At 68.6% G+C, this 16,570-nt stretch overlaps 1 protein-coding gene across 7 annotated transcripts in view; it reads left to right on the top strand.

The window, feature by feature from the left end:
• ARVCF (ARVCF delta catenin family member) overlaps window positions 1-16,570 on the top strand; it is a 30,230-nt gene that overhangs the window by 12,979 nt on the left and 681 nt on the right. The window contains exons 2-18 of one of the 7 annotated variants that reach the window (XM_043489255.1): window positions 719-927; window positions 8,014-8,172; window positions 8,276-8,796; window positions 9,495-9,994; window positions 10,366-10,549; window positions 11,091-11,208; window positions 11,450-11,621; window positions 12,088-12,105; window positions 12,960-13,031; window positions 13,905-14,032; window positions 14,186-14,336; window positions 14,430-14,628; window positions 14,816-14,927; window positions 15,025-15,115; window positions 15,378-15,431; window positions 15,766-15,851; window positions 16,208-16,327. In XM_043489255.1, the coding sequence (XP_043345190.1) occupies window positions 733-927; window positions 8,014-8,172; window positions 8,276-8,796; window positions 9,495-9,994; window positions 10,366-10,549; window positions 11,091-11,208; window positions 11,450-11,621; window positions 12,088-12,105; window positions 12,960-13,031; window positions 13,905-14,032; window positions 14,186-14,336; window positions 14,430-14,628; window positions 14,816-14,927; window positions 15,025-15,115; window positions 15,378-15,431; window positions 15,766-15,851; window positions 16,208-16,315 (2,868 nt within the window). In that variant the 5' untranslated portion in view covers window positions 719-732 and the 3' untranslated portion in view covers window positions 16,316-16,327. Of the gene's footprint in view, window positions 1-718; window positions 928-3,507; window positions 3,669-8,013; window positions 8,173-8,275; window positions 8,797-9,494; window positions 9,995-10,365; window positions 10,550-11,090; window positions 11,209-11,449; window positions 11,622-12,087; window positions 12,106-12,959; window positions 13,032-13,904; window positions 14,033-14,185; window positions 14,337-14,429; window positions 14,629-14,815; window positions 14,928-15,024; window positions 15,116-15,377; window positions 15,432-15,765; window positions 15,852-16,207; window positions 16,328-16,570 lie in introns of those variants that run through there. The other 6 variants (XM_043489259.1, XM_043489257.1, XM_043489256.1 and 3 more) reach the window with 6 other exon arrangements.

The following is a 16,570-nucleotide window of genomic DNA, read 5'->3' on the forward strand; positions in this document are numbered from 1 at the left end:
TGCTGTGTCATTGGTGTGACAGACGCTAGGCAGGCGAAGGCCGGCTCTGGGGCCCCGCTGACCTCTCCCCTCGTGGGGCCGTGGTCTGCCCATCTGTCATGGGTGTGGGGGGTCTCTGAGGTGTGCCCACGCCCCCGGCCCAGCCACGCTGGTACAAGCCGAGCCCAGGGCTGACCCTCCTTCAGGGACACCCAGCGGCCGCGGGGCAGCTTCCCACTCCCTGTGCGCTGGTGCCCTGGGCCCGCCGGGCCATTCCTGTGGCCACAGAGGGGCCTCCCATGCTGTCCGGGCCCCAGCGTCCACCTCTGAGCTGGGCCTGCACGGGGGCCATGAGGCTGGGGTGAGCTGGTGGGTGCCGTGGTCAGCGGAGGGCCCGGGAGGTCTGTGAGCTGGTCACGCCTGTTCCTCTGTACTTTCCCTTCCCTCCCCGGTCCTCCCCCGAGGGCTCAGGGCCCGTGGTTCTGCCGGGCCTGGCAGGAAGCAAGGAGCCTGGGTCAAAGCCCCACATGCCCCGGGGAGGGAGCCGGCTGCTTCCGGCCAGCCTTGGATTAATGGTTTTTAATTTAGAATTTAATCAATGTGGCGTCTCTCCAGAGGGCTGCACGCTCTGGTTCGGTCGTGAGTCACTTGCTCTGAGAGTGGGGTGGGCAGGGGGCCCACAACGCCTCCCCGGGCCCCCACCCTGGCCTCACCCTGACTTGCTCTGCTCTGCCCACAGCTGGCGCCCCGGTCATGGAGGACTGCAGCGTGCGCTCGGCCGCCACCATCCTGGCCTCGGTGAGAGAGCAGGAGGCCCGCTTCGAGCGGCTGACGCGGGCGCTGGAGCAGGAGCGGCGTCATGTCGCCCTGCAGCTGGAGCGTGCCCAGCAGCCTGGCGCGGGAGGCGGGCAGTCCCTTCCCATGGCCTGGCAACAGCTGGTTCTGCAGGTACTAGCCCCGGGACTCGGCCCAGAGGGAAGACAATCACGGGACCCCGGTGGACCACAAGCCTGCAGACAGCGGCTTATTTTGAGGCCTCCTGGGGCCTCAGGAGGGAAAGGGAGTGATGTCCTGGGTGTGCAGGACATCATGTGACAAGGGGGCAGGACACAGCCAGACCCTCAAAATGGCGCTTTCCACCTGAGGGAGCCCCCGGGGCCCAGGCGGCTGGGTAGGGTCTGCCCTGGGTGGCTCAGAACTCAGCCTGGGCACGCGGAGGGTTCAGCTTTCACAGAGTCTCCCTGCCTTTGCTGCTGCTGCATCCATCAGCGGGCCAGCTGCCGGGGAGGCTCAGGCAAGGCTGGGCTCTGCCTGCTGCCCGGAGCATGATGGCCATCGCCCCTGCGCAGCCCCAGGAGGGGTGAGCCTGGTCTGGTCCTGGCCTGAAAACTCTGAATTGCGGGTGGACAATCCGGTGAGACCTCCTGGGCTCCTCCCTATGTGACCTGTGCCCCACTGCCAAACCCACAGGTGGGGGTTGGCTCTTGGGGTGTCGGCCGAGGAGGGAATGCTTTGCATGGAGGTCTCTGTGATGGGCTGAGGTGCAGGGCAGGGCTCTGGCAGGGTTCAGGGGAGCCAGACTCACGCTGGCAGAGTGGGGACCCCGGGCCTCTGTGGCTGGAGGGAGAGGGAGCAGGGTATGGGTCTGGCCCAAGACTGGCCCAGCAGGCTCGGCTGCCCAGCCTGGGCGTGTGGGACTCAGAAGCAGCGGCCTGTGGTCAGATGGGCAGCATGGCCAGTGACTTCCCCAAGCCTTGATGTCCTCATCTGATGGTGGGCAGTCCGCATGCACAGCCCAGCTAGGTCCATGGTCAGAGCCAAAGACACCTCTTCACAGACTGGACACGTTGGGCAGCTCTTTCCAAGCTGGCTGGCGCTGACATGGTCGCACAGTTGGTTCACAGAGGCTGGAGCTGAGGCCAAGTGGGTCTAGGTATGAGGGCCGCCCCGCGGCCCCCTGGACCCTGGGCACTCCAGACAGTGAGGCCTGCACCCACAAACTTGGGGAGCAACACAGCCGGCTGGGCCTCATGGGGACAGCAGCAGCCCATGACTCCAAGGTTACTCTTTGGGCGCCAAGCACTCTTTCCAGGCTCCAGCCCTCCCAGTCCGGAAAGGGCTCTGGCATCCAGCCCAGAGGGCGCGCTGAGAGTCGACGACCCTGCAGGAAGACGTTCCCAGAGCCCGGAGCTGCCCTGGCCTGAAAGGCCACCACCCTCCCTGGCCACTGCCCCTCCCCACCCTGGGCCCTCCAGGCCTGCCCCTGGGATTCTGTCTCTTGGCAGGAGATGGTTTCTCAGGCTAAGATCAGACTAGCAGGACTGATGGGGACACTGGGAAGGCCAGGCCACATGTAGCCAGCCGGGCCTGGCGGCCTCCACGCGTCACCTGCCTCCCAGCCCCGTCTCAGCAGGAGGTGCCTGGTGACCCACCTGTGACCCTCAGCTCCCTGGACCTGGTCCTCGGGGTCAGAGCCCAGGTCTATGAAGCTTGGAGGCTGGTGGCCAGGCAGGTGGCTGGGGCTGGGGAGCCAAGGGGTGGGGGCTGCCGTGACCCCGAGGCTATGCTGTAGCCCTGACTGAAGGCCAGGCTGAGATGGGGATGTGGCCGGGGCACTAGCAGACAGTGAAATTTGGGAGAAGGAACTACTCACACAGAAGCGTCCAGGTTCCCTCAGGGCAGTGGTCCTGTCTTCTGCTCCTGTCTCACGTGGCTATGAGTTAAAGGGGCCAGTGCTGAGGAGCAACTCAAGGGAAACTGAGGCTTAGAAGGACATGCAGTGGACACCCAGAGAGCTTGAGCATGCTGTCTGCGTGGCCCGTATGCTGGTGTGACTTGGAAGGGGCATGGGGTCTGGGGAGAAGTGGGTGGAAAACAGAGAGCCCAGGCCAGGTCCCCCTCTCGTGCCCAGCCCCCTGAACCTCCCCCAGGTCTGTATTCCCTTAGGGGGAGCCAGACTCCCGGGGTGTGGCCTGTTGGGGGGCGGAGAGTTCACCCCCAGACGGGTCAGAAGCCCTGATAACCGCCCCCCCTCCCACCCGCCCCCGCCCCCGCTTAGTACGTCAAAGGCGGGAGGAGAGGGTCTGAAGCCAGCTAGGCCCGCCAGCCTTCACCCAGACACCCAACAGTGGTGCTCTCTCCCCGCCCTGTGATATGACACCGCTCAGCGGCTGGGGGACTCAGAGCGGGGGACCTTAAGTCTCAGAGGCCTCTGGGCCACCTGCAGGGGTGGGGAGCGCTTTCACTGGGAGCAAACCGAGGCTCGGGAAGGGATCAGCGGGAAAATGCCAGCCCCGCGGCAGGGACGTGGGGACCGGGAGCCCTGACCCGCCACCGGGGCGGTGGGTGACCCCGGCCCGGCCCCTCCCCGCCCCCTCCGGGCGCCGCCCCTCCCGATTGGCTGCTCGCCGCCCCGCCCCAGTTTCGCTCCGCCCCACCCCAGCTTGGCCCCGCCCCATTGGCTGTTCGCCGCCCCGCCCCAGCTTGGCTCCGCCCGATTGGCCGCTCGCCTCGTCGCCCCGCCCCGCCCGTCGGCCGCTAGCCGCCGCTCAGCCAGGTCCGCCCGCGGGGAGCGAGTCCGCCAAGCCCCAGCTGAGCGGCCGAGGCACCGGAGCCGATCCCGGTCCAGCCACCGCCGCCGCCTCCCCGCGCTCCCCGCGCCCGGCCCGATGCCGGCCGAACTCAGACAGGTTGGAAGGAACTTGGTCCCGGGCGGGGGCTCCGTCTCGGGGGCCGGTGGCGGAGGGCGGGGCGCTGGCCCTCCGGGAGGACCCGCTTTTGTTTGTGGAGCCGCCGGCCGGAGGCAGCTATTGTCTGCGCCCCCAGGGCCGGGGCCGGGAGTGAGGGCTGAGTGGACGCGCCGCCGGGAGGTGCGGAGAGCGGGCCGGGGCCGGGGCCATGAAGGCGGGGGGCCGCGGGCGCACCCCGGCCAGCGCCCCGGACAGGTGCCTGGGACAGGGTGGTGGGCAGGGCCTCCTGGAGCGGCACCTCTGCTGCAGGAGGGAGGCCGCGTCTAGAGAGGGCGGCGCGGCTAGGCCTCCCCCACGTTCCTAGGGCCCCGGCTCGCGGGGCCGCGCAGGAGCTTCGGGATTCTAATGGAAGCAGGTCTGCCGCGGCAGCGCACGTGGAGCAAGGGCTGGGGGCCTGCCCTGCCCACGTGCGGAGGCGGAGGCGGTGTCCTCCGAGGACCAGCACCGGGGAAGGCTCTTGGGTAGCCTGCACGCTTGCTCAGTGTGTGTGGGGTGGTGCACTCACAGGCATGGAAACTGAGGCAGAGGGGAGGGGCAAGAGGTGAGTCTGGATACCTGCCCAGCTGGACAGCTAGGTGCCTGCTGGTTCCAGAGACCGAGGGACCAGTTCAGGGGCACCGAAGGCATCTGGGGCCACCATGTGGCTGATGGTTGTGGGCTGGGCTCGGGGAAGTTGGGTTAGGGGAAAGCCCACCCTGCTGTCGCCCACAGGCTGGCTCCCCTAGTCTGCAGGACACCCACCGCCCCGTGTCCTCTGGTTACTTGGCCTGGGGCTGTGCACTTGCAGGTGGAGTGCTGCTGTGGAGGGGTGAGCTCCTAGTCAGCCAGGCTAGGCCTGCCGTTCTGGGCACCAAGGGAGAGGGCGTCTGTCGTGGCCAAGAACTTGCTCCCTGGGGGCAGAGGCTTTGCGGGGCCTGGCCTAGACCCTACCAGGATCGCCACGCTGGGTGAGGGGCTGGAGGAACGTCATTCAGCAGCCATCTCGTGCTCCGGGGCCTGGACAGGGGGTTGTTACAGCTGGACACCGGCTGTAACCCATCCCCCTGTGTGTCGCAGTGGGGTTGTGGGCACCCCACATTCTGATCTTCATGACGGAGACTGAGTGCCCCTCTGGGGAAGGCAGGCAATGGGGGTGGATCCGCACATCCGGGACCCCTGTCCAGGCCCCCAGCTGTGACTGCACTTGTTTCCTGGGCCCTCCTGCCATCGCCGCACGTGCCCCTAGAGGCTGCTTTGGGCTTTTGCCTTGTCCTCCAGGTCACTTTTCTATGCCCCGCACACCCTAGATCTGGTCACAAAGGCAGGACTGGCGTTATCCCCCTGTCCCACAGCCTGGACACCTGGCTTCCTCCTGTTTCCATGTGAGGAAGCTGAGCCCAGATGTGTAGCCGGCCCAGGGCCCTCTAGCTCTGGGCCCTGGGGAACCTCTTGAGAGCAGTGGGGTGTTGGTCACTCTGGCTCCTGGCTTGGCATCCTGGGCCAGGCACTGTGCACAAGCTCCAGGAGCTCATGGGAAACCCCAGGCCTGGACACAGCCCCTTGCTGGGCCAGGCCCAGGGGCTGTGGACCCAGTCACTATGGACAGGAGGACAATGGAACTGATCTGGGCTCAGGGGAGAGGTGACGGGAGGCTGGACAGTTATCCCAGCATGAGAGGCAAGGGTGGGGCCCGGGCTAAGGACAGGGTGGAAAGGCGGTGGACGGGACTGGCGGGATGTGGGATGGGGGGAGGGAGGTTCTGTGTCTAGGGTATGAGGGAGGTCTGGGGCTGCAGTGCTGGGGGTCCCTGAGGCTCAGCTGGCTGGGTAGGTGGACACGGGACACGGGGCCCTGGAGCTGGGCCTGGAGCCAGACAGGGGTGCAGGCAGGCTGGTCCACAGCCTCTGGTGAGCGCCGACCATGTCCTGGAGGGCAGTCAGTGACCCCACGTCCTCACCCCAAAGCTGTTTCAGAGGCATCAGCCATGGGTCAACCTTGGGTCCCCACGGCCCCCAGGCCTTGGCTCCCTGACCTACCAGCTCCTATCGTCCCCGTGGTGGATGCCGGGGGTGCTGAGGGAGCCTGGAGGCACAGGTAGAAGGCGGGGGGGTGGTATCATGGGGGTGTGGGTGATAGGCGCTGTTGGGAGAGCCCCGGATCTGGGTTGGGTGCTTTTGCACGCATGTGTGAGTGTACACGTGTGTCCAGGTCCCTGTCTGCATGCGTGTGCCCAGGTGTGTGTACGGGGGCCGGGCCTCCCCATGCTCCCTGGCTGACTCAGGCTGCCGCCTCCATGCCCGCCTGCCCCGGTGAAGTCATCGCCGTTTTTAGCTCCCTGAGGTCACTTGCCAGCGGGAGCTCTCGGGGCCTCGGGATCCGGCTACCGGGTGTTGGTGGGAGCTGCCGCAGGGCCGCCAGGCCTCCCTGGGCTCCTGGCTGCCCTGGACCCCACCCCCTCGGCCCCCAGCGCACTGTCTGCAGGCTGGGCAGCCAGGCACCCAGCACAGGCTCAGCCCCTGTGCCCTCCCAGCAGCGCAAGCCTGGCGGGGCGGAGCCTCTTCTGGGAGAGAGTTAACACACGCAAATGTACACACACCTCCCCAAGGCCCTACCACACAGGGTCCTGGACTCCCTGCCCCTCCCTCCTCCCGGCGCCAGAGCCTGGGGCCTCGCTGCCCAGCCCAGCCCCTAGCCCCCGGCCTCCTGTGCCAGCAGAGCGCCCACTGCCGGCCACATTCATGCCCCTCCATTGTCCAGTGCAGATGCGGGGGTGGGGGGGTGCTGAGGGTCTGCAGGTCACCCCTGCACCGCCCTGGCTCCCCAGGGCCCTAAGACAAGAGCCAGGCCGTTCTGCTGGGCCAACGGCCCGTGTCCCCACCGCAGGCCTCTGTCTGCTTCTCTTCCTTGGGGGGCGGCCTCCATCCTCCGGGCTGGGACCCCGGCGGGCATGCTGCCTGCTCTCTAGGACTGTGGAGGTGCCGCCAGGCTGAGGCCCACGAGGGGTGACGCGTGGCCAGGAAGCCTTTCCCCGGGCGCTGGGGTCCTGCGAGCAGCGCACACATCCCGCTCATGCTCTGCCCTCCACCAAGCCTCAGCGTCACTTTATAAAACCACACCCATCCTCGGGGCCCTGCTTCTGGAGGAAGGGCACGTTCTGTGGCCCCTGGCATCAGAGCCTGCGGGCTGGTCCTCCAGGCTCCCCCTGGACCCCGAGGAGGCCCCAACCCCAGCATGGTGTGCAGCTGGGGGACATGCATACCTTTAGGACAGGACCCCACCCATTGGGCACGGGCCTGGCCGTGGAGCAGGGCCCGGTCTCCTGCTGACCCGGGAGTGTATGCCCCCACGCCACCCACTGAGGCTTGGATCTCAGCTGCTGCCCCTCCCGGCCAGAGGCTGGTCCTTGGGTGCTGGTGCAGGCAGGGGGGACCTCATGCTGCTCAGCACGGCAGGGGTCCAGCCCAGCCGTGCTGTGGGCTGGCCTGTCCTCTGTAAGCTTCAGTTTATCCTCAAGAAAGTCTGACCTGCAGGCCCATGGCCTTCAGAAGCGCCCCTGTGCAGCGCCGTCTTGTCTGTGGGGATGTTGGCAATGGGGGCTGAGAGCTGAGGGCCCAGCTGGGGAGACCGGGGCAGGGAGCAGGGAGGGGACACCAGGGCTCCCTTCCAGGGTCGGTTGGGCCCCGCTGGCCTGGATCCAGCCTCCCTGGGCCCTGATCTGGCACCAGGTCTCGGGGAGCAGGCACCGGCCCCTGGCCCGAGGGAGGCCCTGCCCCTGCAGCAGCCCCCAGCGTCCGGCCGGAAGGACCCAGGGTATTTTGTTGCTCTGGGTGCGCAGGGCTTTCTGGGAACTGGGTATTTCTGTCCTGCGAGGGCGTCCGCGGGTCCTGGGGGTGGCAGGAGCCTGGGTGTGGCCTCCGGGAGCTGGTGAACGGTGCCAAACCTGCAACCCTCTGCGCTCAGGGCTTCTGAGGTGGGCAGGGAGGTGGCCCCGCCAGGGATCATGAGTGTCCCGCTGGCGCCTGAGCCTCCCGGAGCAGCAGCAGCCCAGCCGCACAGCCCCAACGGGGACCCCGAGGCTGCACACCGCGCTGGGGGCTGGGTCTTACCCACTCGCTCAGCCCTCAGAGGCTCCCCCCGCCCCCCGCCCGCGTGGGTGGGGGGCAGAACCAGCCCCTCCGCTGTCAGAGGCGGGAACGTGCCGCCTGGGGCTGAGAAGGGCCCAGGGCGAGAGGCGGAGCGGGGAGGCGTCCGTGCCCAGGGCTGGTGAGCTCGGGGCTGTCCTGCCGACACCTGCCCCCTCGCCCAGGAGCAGAGCCCGGGGAGCCAGGTCTCGCTGGCCACGATGCCGGAGGCGCCCGAGGTGCTGGAAGAGACCGTGACGGTGGAGGAGGACCCGGGCACCCCCACCTCCCACGTGTCCATCGTCACATCCGAAGACGGCACCACGCGCCGCACGGAGACCAAGGTACGCGGCGCCCCGCCTCCCGCGCGGCCCGGCGTCGGGCGCAGGGCCGAGTCGCCCTGGTCTCCCGGGCTGCCCGCCCACCGGCCGCCCCCTTACCCACCAGGTCACCAAGACAGTCAAGACGGTGACCACGAGAACCCTGCGCCAGGTGCCCGTGGGCCCCGACGGCCTCCCCTTGCTGGACGGCGGGCCCCCCCTGGGCCCCTTCACCGACGGCCCCCTGGACCGGCACTTCCTGCTGCGTGGGGGCGGCCAGGCAGCCACGCTCTCCCGCACCTGCCTCGGCGGCGGGGGCGGCTTTCCCGAAGAGCCCCGCGACGTCCCCGGCTACGGAAGCCTGTCTCGAGGGCTGGGCATCCGGCCCCCACGCGGAGGCCCCTCGGGTCCGGGCCCCGGCGATGGCTGCTTCACCCTGCCCGGCCGCCGGGAGGCCTTCCCCACGGGGCCGGAGCCGGGGCTGCCGGCTGGCCGCTCACAGCCCGAGCGGTTCCAGGCAGAGCCATATGGCTTGGAAGACGACGCTCGCAGCCTGGCCGCCGACGAAGAGGGGGCCCCGGAGCTGGAGCCGGACTACGGCACCGCCGCGCGGAGGAGGCTGGACTGTGGGCGGGGCCTGCGCTCCAGGTGAGCCCTGTGCCTTGCCGCTGCCTCCAAGAAGTCTGCCCTGCACCCCCTGCCAGGGTACCACCCGGGCAGTCTCGCTGCGGGATCGGCCTTGGCTCTTCTCAGGGACAGTGGCAAGGGCGGGTTCGGGCCTGGGGGGCTGCACTGGGTCCCCTCGTGCGGGTCTGGAGCCAGAGAAGCTGGTGACGCAGCTGCACCTTCCGTCCCCGCTCCAGCTAGATGGCCCCGGAGATATGAGCTCAGGGCATCTGTCTGAGCTTGGGCCAGACCCCTGCCCGTGCACAGGGGTGCCCAGAACCCAAGCCCCAGCCCTTCCCTTCTCTCCGGCACCTCTGGTTCTGTCTCTCCCACTCTCAGCATCTCCATCTGCGAGTGGGAACATGCCCACAGGCGAAACACTTGCCTAGCCACAGCCCCTCACCGGGAAGGGGGTTGGACATCTGACCCTGGGCCTGGTGTCCCCTCACATGGTCCTACCAGGAAGGCTGTGTGCAGGGGGTGCACGTGGGCCTCACGGGAGGTGGGACCCCATCCTGGTGTTTCACAGAAACATTCAGCCGGGAGTTGGTGTTCTGCCTGGTGGCGGGAGTTAGCGAGCTCCCCGGGTCTAGGGACAACCTGCCCAACAGCCAGTGCGATTGCACGGGGGCAGGGCCGCAGCCACAAGGGGACAGTCACGTGCGTGCTCGCTCACCCAGGGCCTACGAGGACGTGGCGGACGACGGCGGCGAGCTGATGGAGGAGCGGCCGCCCTTCCCAGCCGCTGCGGCACCCCTGGCGCAGCCAGAACGTGGCAGCCTGGGCAGCCTGGAGCGGGCAGTGCGGCACTCGCCCTCGGTGGACAGTGCCCGCAAGGAGCCGCGCTGGCGGGACCCCGAGCTGCCCGAGGTGCTGGCCATGCTGCGGCACCCCGTGGACCCTGTGAAGGCCAACGCAGCCGCCTACCTGCAGCACCTGTGCTTCGAGAACGAGGCCGTCAAGCGTCGCGTGCGGCAGCTGCGGGGGCTGCCGCTGCTCGTGGCCCTGCTGGACCACCCGCGCGCGGAGGTGCGGCGCCGGGCCTGCGGGGCGCTGCGGAACCTCTCCTATGGCCGGGATGCCGACAACAAGGCCGCCATTCGGGACTGCGGCGGCGTGCCCGCCCTGGTGCGCCTGCTGCGGGCCGCGCGGGACAGCGAGGTCCGCGAGCTCGTCACAGGTGAGGCGCCCGCACCCCCAGCTCCCGTGTGCCCGCCAGGAGTCCTCCGGCCCTCCCTCCCTGGTCCTCCCCTAGGAAGGAAGTAGTGGACCCGTGGCCGGGTGGGGGTCACCTGACGACCACCTCTTGGCCCTGGAGCACAGTCCCAGCTGCCTGGGTGGCTGGGAGGGGGTGCACCTACCAGCCCCTCCCATGTCCCAGCCCCTGGGGGCTCCTTCCCCTCCCCCTGTGCCAGAGTGCCCGCAGCCTCTCGCCATGGCTGATGTGAGCTGGGCTACGCTGGGCAGGGAGGGGGTTCCTGAGCGGGCCCCCTGGGGAGGAAGGGCGGACAGAGCCTGCGGTCAGCCTGGACAGATTGATGGTGCCCACAGGTACGCTCTGGAATCTGTCATCCTACGAGCCCCTGAAGATGGTCATCATCGACCACGGCCTGCAGACGCTGACCCATGAGGTCATCGTGCCGAACTCAGGTTGGGAGCCAGAGCCCAACGAGGACTCCAAGCCACGGGACGCCGAGTGGACAACCGTCTTCAAGAACACGTCAGGCTGCCTGAGGTGTGGGCCCTCATAGCTGCCAGGGCTCTTCCCTGCCCAGGAGATGGGAGCTGGGCGCCCAGCTGGCCTGTGCCCCAGGGACATCCCCGTGTCCCAGATAACGTGCAGGGCGGCTCGCCACCCAGACCTCGGCCTCAGAGCTGGTCACGCCGGTCACGGCGCCTGCCCAGGTCCGAGAACGGGCCTGCTCTGCACGTCTGTGTCCATCCACAGAGCTCTGCCACAGCCAGGCAGAGTGCTGGGGCTCGCAGATCCAGGTCCCCTCGGTCCTGCCTGTCCTTCGGGGTAACCCCCTGTGGGGTGCCTGAGAGGTAGAGCCCTGAGTTGCACAGACTCAGGCGTCTGGGAGTCAGAGGAACCCCCACCCAACGTGGGTGCAGGCGGGCCCCTGGCCCAGGTCCTGCGGTCTGCCATTAACTTCCAGGCTCCCTCATCTGCTGGCAGCCCTGACTGTGTGGGGCATTTCTGCAGACAAGACCCCAGGGCTGGCGGGGGGAGTCCCCGAAGGAGCCAGGCCTCAGGCTCACTCTCGGCCTCCCAGGAACGTGAGCTCGGACGGCGCAGAGGCCCGGCGGCGGCTCCGCGAGTGTGACGGGCTGGTGGATGCCCTGCTGCATGCCCTGCAGTCGGCCGTGGGCAGGAAGGACACGGACAACAAGGTGGGCAGGGAGCCCTGGGAAGGGCCAGACTCGCAGCCCCCACAAAGGGCTGGGGTCTGAACAGGAGCCCTGGAGCACTCGGGCAGCAGGGGGAGGGCACATGGTCCACAAGTGGGAGGTGCTCCCCTCCCCCTCAGATGCGTCTTTGGGTCTCACCCCAAGGGTCCCCGGCCCCTCCCGCCTTCATGGGCCACGGCGTTCTCCCCGGAGGGTCAGCGCCCCTCGCCCCTTCTCCCCACAGTCGGTGGAGAACTGCGTGTGCATCGTCCGGAACCTCTCCTACCACGTGCACAAGGAGGTGCCGGGGGCCGAAAGGTACCAGGAGGCCGAGCCTGGGCCCTCAGGTAGTTCCGGGAGCGCCCAGCGCCGGAGCAGGGAAGACGCTGGCTGCTTCGGTGGCAAGAAGGCCAAAGGTGTGTGGGCGGCACCGGGGTTCGGCTCTCGGATCCCAGCCCCACTGAGCTGAATGCCCTCCACACCCACGGGGGTCACAGTCAGGGAGCCAAGCGGGGCACCCAGGGGCAGGCAGGAGGGAACCTGTGCAGTGGTCTTCTTTGGTGCCTGGACCCAGACCTTCAGCTCCAGGAAGGGTTCGGGGACTCACGTGTGGACATCACCGCCTTCTGGCGTTGGCAGGGTGCCTGAGGACCCCAGGGGGATAGCACCCACCCGCCTCACTCCATCCCCGCCTCTGGCACAGCTGCCAGGGGTCTGTGCCGCGCTTGCCCGCCCACTGCGTGGCCTTTTCTGACCCCGTCGCCCATGGGGTCACTCCCCCAGGAGTGATCGGGCTGAAACTCCCGCCTGACCCTGGGGGGGGCATGGGGTGCTGCCCGCTCAGGCTCCTCTCCTCTCTCCCGTGCTTCCTCGGCCGCCCAGAAGAGTGGTTCCATCAAGGTGAGTCCCTGCTCGGCCTGCATGCAGGCCTGGCGGGCGCAGTGGGCACCAGGGACCCCCCATTGCTCAGGCAGCCATCTCCATGACAACCGCAGGACCTGCGTCCGCAGAAAGGCCCCTCCCTTCCCTGGGCAGCCATCTCCGTGACAACAGCAGGAATGTCAGCCTGGAGCTGGCTGGGAGGCTGAGGGGCTGTCCCTCTGTAAAACCTCAGCTGCGGCCCTGGGTGGGGGGAGACCAGGGTGGACAGGGCCGGGCACGTCCATCCTCAGGGCCCTGGGGAGAGAGTCTGCCCTCTGACAGAGCATCTGAGGCATGGTGCAGACAACGGGAGCACGCAAAGGCCCCAGGAGGCTAGGCAGAGCCAGCCCCGGCTGTCTGATCTCAGCTCTGCCTTCCATGAAGGAGGGGTTCCTGTCTGGGTGGAGGGGCTGGGAGGTGGTTAACTGGCCCTTGGCTGGCAGGTTAGGGGGCTATCTCCTGGCTGCCAGAGCCCAGGGCTGGGCCTGGCCACCACAAGTGGCACTGTTGGCCCCAGGCCTGCTTCACCGCAGCCCGGCACGCCCTGACCCCGTCTGCGCCTGCCCAGCCTGGGCTGCTGGCCCCTCAGTTCATGCCCTGGGACCCCAAGGAGGCTGTGGGGTGATCTGAAGAGCAGCTCCCAGCACCCAGTAGGAGACGAGTCCTGGCCACCACTGCCCTCTGGGCCGACGTATCTGCCTGAACTCAGGACGGCGCCCTGCTCCCAGCCTCCTGGTGCCCGTCTCTGACCTGGGGGTGTCTTCTGGACCCTGCCTGACACACACCTGTGCCCTGCAGGCTTCATCTCACCCTCCACTGCCCTTCTGTTCCAGGGAAGCGGGATGGGGAGATGGACCGGAACTCGGACACCCTGGACCTGCCCAAGCGCACTGAGGCTGCCAAGGGTGAGTGCGGGGGTGCAGAGGCCAGGCTGGTCCAGGGGTGAAGGTCTGTGCTGCTGAGCTGGCCTGAAGGGCCTTGGGGCCTAGTGGGGAAACTGAGGCCCACAGGGGCGGGGCTCCCAGAGGACTGTGCCAGCCCCTGGCCGTCTGCTCAGGGCTGGGAATCAGGGCCTGTGCCAAGGTAACTTCGGGCAGGTATGGGGGTGGGGGCGTGGAGGAGCGGGTGGGGATGGCAGCGAGGGTCTTCAGTGAAGGGCAGGGCTAACCAGCAAGGCCTCCTGTGCCAGCTGAGGCGCCGGGGGGTGTGGTCAGGTCCGGTTTGGAGGCTGACTCAGAGCACCCTGGCGCGTTGGGGCAGAATTGGGGAGGGGTGATGACACGCAGGGTGAGGGACGGGGAACGGGTGATGCCTGGGGACACAGGCCGCAGTGTGAGGACAGACCTGGAAGGCTGCTCCCTGCTCTGCCCTGGAGCACCGCCGAGCGACTCTGCTGCTGGGCTGGGGCCTCCAGTGATGCGGGGCCAGGAGGGGTTGAGCAGCTGCAGCTTGGAGAATAGCCTCTAACATAGGATGCGCGGGTGGGGGGCTGTTGCTAGGCAGTCTGAGTCCTGTTGCTAGGGGAGCAGTCCTGGCTGCTGCCCACGCCAACCCCCCCCTCCCGGCCGGGTCCCGTGACCTCTCCCAGCCTCCATTGCTTCCCTGTGAAATGGGAAGGCTTTTCCTATCGGGTGGCTAGGGTGAACACGTCGGTGCGGAACGTCCCCCGGTGACGTCACAGCCGCCCTTGGCCCTGGCTCCGCTGCCCCGGGAGCGCCGAGGAGGGGGAGGGTGACAGGGCGGCATGCGTGACAGCGGCGGGGGCGCTCCGTGCCCAGGCTTCGAGCTGCTGTACCAGCCCGAGGTGGTGCGTCTCTACTTGTCCCTCCTGACGGAGAGCCGCAACTTCAATACCCTGGAGGCCGCGGCCGGCGCCCTGCAGAACCTCAGCGCCGGGAACTGGGTGGTGAGAGGCCCGGCGGGACCGGGAGGCTTAGGGTGGAGCTGCTGGGGGCGGGCTTTGTCCGCAGCAGGAGGGCAGGTCCGGCTCGAGGGGGCGGTCAGGGCGCCTCTGGGCGCGCGACGCGGCCCCAGCTGAGCACGCCGACCCCCGCTGCAGTGGGCCACGTACATCCGCGCTGCGGTGCGCAAGGAGCGCGGGCTGCCGGTGCTGGTGGAGCTGCTGCAGTCAGAGACCGACAAGGTGGTGCGCGCAGTCGCCATCGCTCTGCGCAACCTCTCGCTGGACCGGCGCAACAAGGACCTTATCGGTGAGTGCGGGCACGGGGGTCTGGGGCCCGGGCCCCCCACGCCGATGGCGCGGCCTCACCGCCCCCCCCCCCGCCCCCGCCCGCTGCCCGCAGGGAGCTACGCCATGGCTGAGCTCGTGCGAAACGTGCGCAGCGTGCAGGCACCCGCCCGGCCCGGTGCCCGCCTGGAGGAGGACACGGTGGTGGCCGTGCTCAACACCATCCACGAGATCGTGTCCGACAGTCTGGACAACGCGCGCTCGCTGCTGCAAGCACGAGGCGTGCCCGCGCTGGTGGCACTGGGCACCTCCAGGTGGGTGCAGGCGCGGCAGCGGGAGGGGCGGGGCGGGGGGCGGGGCCTAGGTGGGTGGAGCGGGAGGGGCCCCAGGTGGATGGGAGGGGGCCTGTGGGTGGGCGGAGTGCGGGCCGGTAGGTGGGCATGGCTTGTGGTGGGCGGGGCCGGCGGTCTGGGCAGATGCTGATCCCCGCCTGGGCCGCAGCCAATCGGTGCGCGAGGCGAAGGCCGCGTCGCACGTGCTGCAGACGGTGTGGAGCTACAAGGAGCTGCGCAGCGCCCTGCAGAAGGATGGCTGGAGCAAGGCGCGCTTCCAGGTTAGGCCCGCCCGCCCCTTCCTCTCACTTCGCCAGGCCGGTTACCCCGCGGCAGGGCCCCGACCCATGCCGTCTGGTATGTGTTCCCCCGCCGCAGTCAGCTGCTGCTAATGCCAGGGGCCCCAAGGCAGCCCCGAGTCCGGAAGGCTTGGACGACAGCACGCTGCCACTGGTGGAAAAGAGCCTGGGTGAGTATGGGGCCGGGGCCCATCCGGAGGTTCAGTTGTGCCCCTCCTGCCGGCGGAGGGCTGGAGGGAGGTGGGCCTTCATCCAGGAAGATGGCCCCCACTCTTCTTGCACCCTCTCCCCCTGGGGCGTTCACCTTGGCACCAAGCTGGGGGAGGCTGTGCCAGGGAACAGATGTTGGTGACAGGGTACCGAGTGGCTGAGGTCATGCCTGGGCCCCCGCCACCACCTGCAGCCAGCCACCCACCCACTCATGTCTTGCAGATGGTGAGAAGCCAGGCGGCAGGGACATGATCCCCATGGAGGCGCTTGGTCCAGGTGCGGGCAGGTGCAGGCTGCTTGCTCTTTGTGTGGGACGGGCCTTCCAAGGAGGTGTGGTTGGAAAAGTGATTTGGTTTAGGGGTGCTCAGGGAGCGAGGGACGGGGCAGCCAGGGAGGGGTCACTGTCCAGCCAGACTGTTTGGTCTGCCACTTGAGGGGCGGCTGGAGGGCTCTGAGCTGTGGGCGGGGGGCCAGCAGGGGGAGTGGGGACAGATGAGAAGACCCGGCTCAGCAGAGTCTGGGCGGATGCCCTCCCTGGTGCACCCTGGACGCTGAGGGACAGCCACACCTCGGTGCCTGCCTCAGGGTCTCCTCTGCCTCTGCCCCGCAGATGGCTACTCCACTGTGGACAGGAGGGAGCGCAGGGCTCGAGGCAGTGATCCTGCAGGGGAGATCTCTGAGAAGGAGCCGTTGAAAGTGAGTGGCCTTGGGCAGGTGTCCGGAGAGGTGGCATGTCCGGGGGGGGGGGGGGGCGGCGGGGAGTGGGCCTGGGGCGGGGCTGTGGCTCTCCTGCCTGGGGAACCCTTGCACACGCCGGGAGGGCGGGCCCTGTCCGAGGCTGCATCCACACCCTCCCTGCTCAGTCCTGCCCCCACGGCAGCCCCGCCACCTGCTCTGCGCCTGCTCCTGCATCCCCAAGCCCCGTTGGCGCTCAGCCCTCCCCTGGCACCCACCCCTGCCCTGCTGACCAGCCCAGCTCCCACCCGCCAGCTCATACTAACCTGCTGCGTTCTGCCTCTAACGCCCGCCTGCCCACTGCCCACCCGCTGCAGCCCGACCCCAGCAGGAAGGCTCCTCTGCCCGGGCCCAGCAGGCCTGCGGTCAGGCTGGTGGACGCCGTGGGGGACGCCAGGCCTCAGCCTGTCGACTCCTGGGTCTAGCTTGCATGCCCGGTATGTCCCCTCTGGGTTCTGCGTCGGGGTGGGGCCTCCTCCTCGTGCTGCTGCCTGCCTGCCCTGCTCTCCCTGCACGCTTCCTGCAGGGCCGCCAGAGCTCAGCGGAGGGAAGCCCAGGGCAGGGGGCAGGTGGGGGGGCCCTGGGCCATCGGAGCCTGGAGGTCACAGGGCGAGAGCAGGGCTGATCCCCCCACACCTTCCAACGCCCCAGCACAGGGACCCCTGAGACCCGCCTTCCCC

This window comes from Cervus canadensis, chromosome 1, assembly GCF_019320065.1.
Source record: "Cervus canadensis isolate Bull #8, Minnesota chromosome 1, ASM1932006v1, whole genome shotgun sequence".
Lineage (NCBI taxonomy): Eukaryota > Metazoa > Chordata > Mammalia > Artiodactyla > Cervidae > Cervus > Cervus canadensis.